This window comes from Myzus persicae, unplaced genomic scaffold, assembly GCF_001856785.1.
Source record: "Myzus persicae strain clone G006 unplaced genomic scaffold, MPER_G0061.0, whole genome shotgun sequence".
Classification (NCBI taxonomy): Eukaryota; Metazoa; Arthropoda; class Insecta; order Hemiptera; family Aphididae; genus Myzus; species Myzus persicae.
In genome coordinates this window covers 135,950-143,319 of record NW_019102864.1, presented here as the reverse complement: position 1 = coordinate 143,319, position 7,370 = coordinate 135,950, and the positions used below count along the sequence as shown (strand labels likewise).

Here is a 7,370-nt window from a genome sequence, read left to right as displayed (position 1 = left end):
GCTATGAGTTTAGGTATATTGATATTATAGACTGCAGTCTATAATGTTTGTTTCTAATTCAAAATTTTCATATTTTTATTTTTTTTGAATCTCAACACGCATTTGCCTGCGGGTGCCCATGTCCCCCTTCCCATTTTTATTTTAAAATTGAATTCTCAATGACTTAAATACTATTCTTATATTTTGATAACCAGCTGGTTCCTTATACATTTATTTATTTTACCATTATTTAATTATTGTAAATAAAGCTATGAGTTTAGGTATATTGATATTATAGACTGCAGTCTATAATGTTTGTTTCTAATTCAAAATTTTCATATTTTTTTTTTTTTTGAATCTCAAAACGCATTTGCCTGCGGGCGCCCATGCCCTCCTTAACATTTTTATTTTAAAATTGAATTCTCAATGACTTAAATACTATTATTATATTTTGATAACCCGCTGGTTCCTTATACATATATTCATTTTACCATTATTTAATTGTTTGTTTTTAATGCAACTTTTTTTATATATTTTTTTTTTTTTTGATTCTCAATTCGTATTTGCCCACGGGCGCCCCCTACCCCCTTCCCATTTTTATTTTTAAATTTAATTCCCCAATGACTTTAAATACTATTTTTAAATGTTGATAACCAGCTGGTTCCTTATACATATATTCGTTATGCCATTATTTAATTATTGTAAATAGAGCTATGAGTTTAGGTATACTGATATTATAGACTGCAGTCTATAATGTTTGTTTCTAATTCAAAATTTTCATATTTTTATTTTTTTTGATTCTCAAAACGCATTTCCCTGCGGGCGCCCATGTCCCCCTTCCCATTTTTATTTTTTAACTCAATTCTCAATTACTTAAATACTTTTATTATATTTTGATAACCTGCTGGTTTCTTATACATATATTCATTTTACCATTATTTAATTATTATAAATAAAGCTATGAGTGTAGGTATACTGATATTATAGACTGCAGTCTTTAATGAATGTTTAATTGCACAATTTTTCATATTTTCTGTTTTTTTTAATTCTCCAAAGGCTTTTGCCTGCGGGTGCCCATGCCTCCCTTTAAATTTTGATTTTTAGAATTGAATTCTATCTAATTTTTTTTTTCAAACTTTTTAGTTCATTCCTGAAACCTATTGACGTGTGGGCGCCCATGCCCCCTTCAAATTTTTTTTCTATAAGTTAGTTGTAGCTCAATGTTTTATTCACATTTTTTAAATGTTGATAACCAGCTGGTTCCTTATAATATTCATTTTCTCATGATAAAATTATTGTAAATGACGCTACGAGTTTGGGGATGCTGATATTGTAGACTGCAGTTATTAATGTTTGTTTAAATTCATATTTTTTCATATTTTCTTTTTTTTTAGGTCACTGTTCGTCACCGGCACAACAGTCAACGTCTTTAGCACCCGCAGAACCGTCACACGCACAACATCGCGCACTAGTCGCTCGTCATCAACCGTCGTCGATCTCGCGGCCGTTGTGGCCGGGCTTTGTCTGCTGCTGTGGTCGTCTTCGCGTCTCGAGCCAACGTGCCCGCGACTCGTCCGCCCCGCAGTACGGCCTTGAAAACTCTGTATTGGTAACCAGTAGCCACTTATTTCCATACATCATTTGCACTACCCATTTGCCATTACGTACCCATCCCCCCTCCATGTCGCCTCGTCTTATTTGATGTCTTTTTGTTTTTCGCAATTTATGCTTTGTATTGCATTTCTTCAATCTTTTGGCATACAACGAACAAACATTTTTTAATAGAATAATTTTTACATGTGTTATTTAAACTTAATATTGTGATCATTGTTCAAGTAAAAATAAAAATTTTGTTTTCACATTAAAATGTTTTTTCTTATTTTACGTTATACAAATATGAATACGATTTTATTTATTTCAACAGCATAAGGGCTCATGAAGAATATTAACGAACATTTTTTTATTATTTAAGCACCAAATCAATATATATAAGGTTTTGTGAAAGTAGGTAAGTTAATAGATGTGGTGAGATTTTTTCTGCCCCCAAAACTGACAGAAAAAACACTCACACACCATTGTAAAATCAATATATTAATCTCTCGTCTCAGAATCTAAAATAATTATTAATTATAATAATTACTATATTGCTGTTATTGTTGTGTGAACACCACATTGTGTCGAAGTAAAAGTATTCGCAAACTGCGCCGATTCACAAAGGTCTGACGAACGAATCTACAAATGTAGTCAATCGTGTTGATGATAACGAAATAAGAAAATAGAATATTAAAAAAAAAAAATTAAACATACTTATTAAGCGAATGATCAATAAATAAAAAAAAAAATCCCATAAACAGCTCAATATTTTGAAAACTAAAAAATATAAGAAATAGTATAAAAAACATTTGGTGTAAATTTCAAGCACCTACGGTTATTTGTTATCGAATTACAACAAAATGACAACAATCGTTATTCTCGGTTTAAGTATTTTATTTCTTCGACATTTGAACTTAAAATAACTATAAAAAAACTGTGTTTGTATATAATGTATTCAAATTTTTGGTTAAAGTACAACTACTTAACGCTTATTTAAATTTTTAATCGTTAGCTACAAATGATTTATATTTTTAACTAAAAAATTATTTGTACATTTTGTCAAAATTTGAACTCAGTGTTCCGACCTGTAGACCTACAGAGCTGTCTCTGAATTTTCAGAATAACGAGTTCCTTCAGCGGGCAACTTTATAGATATATTACCGTCACTTAGTATAAGACTAGTATAATCCAATTGTAAAAACCAAAAATACCTATATATAGTCATAATATTTGTAGGGACTTGCATCTTCTATCTGCACGGCTGCACGACTGTGAGGACCGCACCACTACGATAATAATACGTCGATAATATTAAACCATAATATAGTTCAAACGACATTATCATTATTATTTTACTAATATTATATTAAAATATGATCTTATTAAAAAATATTCTGTTATAGTTTAGGTTCTTGTACTTAATTTATATAAATATGGGCCCCATGGAAGAACTTCAAACGTTGTGCCCTGGTGCAATAAACCCCCCGCACCGCGGTTTCTATTGCAATGTGGCTTTCTTTATAGGTCTATGATTTGAACGAAGGTGGAGCCGTGGAGGAGAGGCTACAAAGTAGTATTTTTTGCACCTTTTGTTCTAATCATGATTTAAGATATATAGGTAATATTAAATATACAACTAAATAACTATTTGAGGTATATTATCTTAATTCATGGTCCAAACCAATGACTTTGGACGTTTTGGTTAATTGTGTGTCCATAATTGTTATATATTATATCCACATTCATAGCTCCTCAGAATCTAAAATTGAAGAAACAGAGATTTTACGAAAACACATTTTTTGACAAAATCAAATCATATAACTGAAAAACTAATAGCCATAAATACTTTAAATTTTCACCAATTGTTTATGTAATAATAATCCACACATTGTGACATACTCTGTATTCAAAATATTTCAACTCTTTCTGATAGGTATTTATACTTTTATAGGCATAAGAAATTAGATTTGTTATAGATTTCGCTCTTTTAAAATACATAAACATTTAATAAAAAATTGCTCATAAGTTGTTGTTAGTGGAAATTGAAAAAAAAGGTAAAGCGTAAATCCAAAATAATTTTTCATGAGCGTCTAAAATTAGAAGTTTGACAAAATTCACAATAATCACGAAAACTATAAAAATTATTTTGTTAGAAATTCATAAATAATTTTAAAAATCTACACCTTAGATTTGAAAATTGAATACATGATTAATCACAAGTTTTCATTTACAAAAAAAAATTTACAGGAAAGTCAAATTAATTTTTTTGAGTGCGTTTGAAGTTATGAATTGGGTATTCATTCGTAAATTAACGATTTCTTATCGAATAATTTTCTTATTTAGAAGTATTGGTAACTAAAAAAGAGGAATATGAGTTGAATATAAAATGATTGAAATTCACACCAAATGTTTACACAACCATATTCTACACATAATAATTTGGCTCATTTTGAGCTTTTTAGTATTTAGACATTTTAATTTTTTTTAGTTTTTTTCCATAAATTTCAAACTGTTTTTTTGAGATTTTTAAAGTTTAAAATGTAATATAAGTTTTGTGGTTGGGTAATTCTCAAAGTATTCTATTTTTATTTTCACCTGGAAACCTTTACTCTACGTCTAGTAGTACCTAATAGTACTAAAGTAGTATTTTATTATTTGTATCTTATACCTTTTTAGTGTTTAATTTTTATAATTAAAATAATTTAAATTGTTTTTGTAATATTATCATTTTTAATCATGTTAGTAATTATTGAATCTGAGAACTGATAATAAAACATGATACACAATCTTAAAATGTCTCCTACATTTAAAAATGTTATTCTCTAGCAACATAAATAATTATACATTAAATTCAAGTAATTACCAAATTATATAGTATAAGTGCATCACTGTGTTGACTTTCATATGAGTAATAAAAGCTGTTTGAGAAAATAATTAGTAATTTATGAGATTATTAGTGACTTATTTTTATTTTTTGAGTACCAACAATTAAATTAACTGAAAATAATAATGTGAAATAACATAAACATAACATGAATGATCTATTTAATAATAGTTAAAATAATATTACTAATAGCTTATAAGTTATAAGCAAGGTTTTGTTAAAAAAAAAATATATATATTTATATCCACAGTACATAAAGAAACAATATATTACATATACAATTTAAAAGGAAAATGGTTTTTTTTAGCAACAGATGGGTAGTGAATTGCTATTCATTTAAAACTAATTTTTCGATATCTAAAAAAGTGGGGTTTTATTATAGTTGAACAAAAAGAAGCCAAATTTCATTTAAAGTGAGTAATAACCTAAAGTAAATTGATGAACTTCTTTATACTGCATTTGGTTTGAAGATGGTTCAGTTGTGGAATAACATAATACTTCAACCAAAATTAATAGCTTTACCAAAGTATGCAGCTAAATTTGCCTCTCTTAATGCTTCCGAACACGTCTAAAATTAAAAAAATATTTTTATATTTTAAGTAATAGAGTGCAAATTAAGTAAAAATAAAATTACTGGATGTGCGTGACAGACTCTAGCAATGTCTTCACAAGATGCTCCATATTCCATTGCTAAAACTGCTTCATTAACTATCTCTCCAACACCCTATAAACATAGCATTATAAATACTAGAAAATGTCAATACTTTAAAAAAATGTATTACTGGTCCAATTAAGTGGCATCCTAATAATTTATCAGTAACTTTATCACCAAGAACTTTAATGAAACCATCAGTTTCATTGTTAGTTTTAGCTCTACTGTTGGCCGCAAATGGGAATTTTCCTACTTTATAATCAACACCCTGAAAAAATAGTTCAGTATAAAAAAATAAGCCAATTAAAATTAATTTATGATATGCGAAATTACTTCATTTTTCAAGTCTTCTTCACTTTTACCAACCCATGCTACTTCTGGGTGAGTATATATAACTGAAGGCACACAGTTGTAATCAATATGTACTGGAGCACCTGTTATACCTTCAACACAAACTATACCTTCGTCTTCAGCTTTGTGAGCCAACATTGGTCCATGGATACAATCTCCAATAGCAAATATACTATAAATATATTTTACATGTTATATTAAAAATGAGTTGCTTTGAATATGAACAGTCTACAACAATACAATTACATACTTGGGTATAACAGTTTGGAATCTAGAATTTACAGGTATTCTTCCTTTAGCATCCTTCTCAATGCTATTCTCTTCTAAACCTAAATTATGTGTATAAGGTCGACGACCAACACTCACAAGTAGTACATCACAGTCCAACTAAAAATTAAAAACTCATTAAAATACTATGCAAATTTATGAATATTTAAATTATTACCCACCGTCTCTTTTTTTGAAGAATCTTTAGCATTTTCAACTTCAACTAATATTTGTCCTCCAGATTTACTTGCACTGATAACTTTGGTTCCTAATTTAAAACCTAATCCTTGTTTAGTCAATATTTTTTGGAACTGTTTAGACACTTCTCCATCAATGCCAACACCACCAATTGTAGGCATAAATTCAACAGCAGTAACTTTTGTTCCTAAACGACTCCAAACAGATCCCTAATAAATACAAGGAAATAATTATTAATTAGATTATCTTTATTTTCTCAATTAAACTTACTAGCTCAAGACCTATAACACCAGCCCCAATAACAATCATTTTTTCAGGAACTTTTGAAAGTTTTAGTGCACCTGTTGAAGAAACAACAGTTTCTTCATCAATCTAAAAACAAAATTTAACAATTTTATAGATACATATATATACTTGTATGTTCATATCAAGATCATTTGAACTTACTTCAATTCCTGCAAATGGAGTAACTTCAGAACCTGTAGCGATTAGTATATTTTTAGTTTTGATATCCTCGGAAGATCCATCTTCTTTCAGTACTGATACTGTGTTTGGGTCCTTAATTTTACCATGACCTTTGGCTAAAGTTATTTTATTTGATTTAAATAAATGAGCGATTCCACCAGTCAGAGCAGTCACAGCATTTGTTTTTGTTTGCATTAACGCTTCTAGGTTAAGCTTAACATTCTCAACTAAGATAAATTGGAGAATATTGATACAAATCATAAATGTTCATACTTTATTGGCATGCAAAAATTACCTATTACATGACTATTACTAAAATTAACTTACCTTCAACTCCTCGAGAATTTAAATCACCAGAATGTGCCATATGATAATAATGTGAGTTATTCAGGAGTGCTTTAGAAGGGATGCAACCAACATTCAGACAAGTACCACCGAGTGTAGGATTTTTTTCAACACAAACAGTCTACACACGACAAAGTATCAAATATGTTTAAATTGACTTATTTTTTAAATTACTACATTTACACTTACATTCAATCCCAACTGTGCAGCTTTAATGGCAGCTACATAACCACCAGGTCCAGAACCAATAACAACTAAATCTACTGAGTCGCCACTTGCATAACGACGGTTAACTACAGAGTATATAAATCCGCACTCAATATGTTTGGACTTTTGCAGCATATTTGGCTAAACATGAATGGAGAATTCAATTTTAATTTCATCTACTATTATTATCCATAATAATATGTGTATATACAACCAATACAAACCTTTACAGCCATCGAAAACCTACTAAATATATTTGATTGCATTTTGATCAAGTGGATAATACTTAAGGAAACAGGAAATTATTAAATGTGGGCCAGATCCAATGAGTTTTGAACTGTAAATTGAAAAATGAACGACCAACGATGAAATTGAAATATGAATTATGGATATGATTTTTTATGCCCTTCAAAATGTCAAAAAATTATA

At 29.1% G+C, this 7,370-nt stretch overlaps 1 protein-coding gene and 1 long non-coding RNA gene across 6 annotated transcripts in view; one reads left to right on the top strand and one right to left on the bottom strand.

Annotated features, from left to right (window-relative positions):
* LOC111033298 overlaps positions 1-1,693 on the top strand; it is a 21,408-nt gene extending 19,715 nt beyond the window's left edge. For 2 of the 5 annotated variants that reach the window (XR_002604393.1, XR_002604391.1), the window contains one exon: positions 1,374-1,691. This is a non-coding gene — a long non-coding RNA (uncharacterized LOC111033298). Of the gene's footprint in view, positions 1-1,373 lie in introns of all 5 variants that reach the window. The other 3 variants (XR_002604395.1, XR_002604394.1, XR_002604392.1) reach the window with 3 other exon arrangements.
* A 3,000-nt stretch (positions 1,694-4,693) lies between these two features.
* LOC111033293 (dihydrolipoyl dehydrogenase, mitochondrial) lies at positions 4,694-7,356 on the bottom strand. Its single transcript, XM_022313974.1, has 11 exons — positions 7,166-7,356; positions 6,924-7,082; positions 6,717-6,855; positions 6,372-6,616; positions 6,195-6,296; positions 5,909-6,133; positions 5,710-5,846; positions 5,442-5,631; positions 5,239-5,376; positions 5,091-5,180; positions 4,694-5,024 (listed from the first exon to the last, which is right to left on the bottom strand). The coding sequence occupies exons 1-11, from the start codon at positions 7,205-7,207 to the stop codon at positions 4,956-4,958; spliced, it is 1,536 nt and encodes a 511-aa protein (XP_022169666.1). The 5' UTR covers positions 7,208-7,356; the 3' UTR covers positions 4,694-4,955.
* Positions 7,357-7,370: the final 14 nt, after the last annotated feature.

Coding starts and splice junctions, on each gene's coding strand:
- LOC111033293 (XM_022313974.1), bottom strand. CDS start 7,207: ATGCAATCAAATATATTTAGTAGGTTTTCGATGGCTGTAAAG. Junction 7,083..7,165: donor GGTTTTCGATGGCTGTAAAG/GTTTGTATTGGT, acceptor ATTCATGTTTAG/CCAAATATGCTGCAAAAGTC. Junction 6,856..6,923: donor CTGCACAGTTGGGATTGAAT/GTAAGTGTAAAT, acceptor TGTCGTGTGTAG/ACTGTTTGTGTTGAAAAAAA.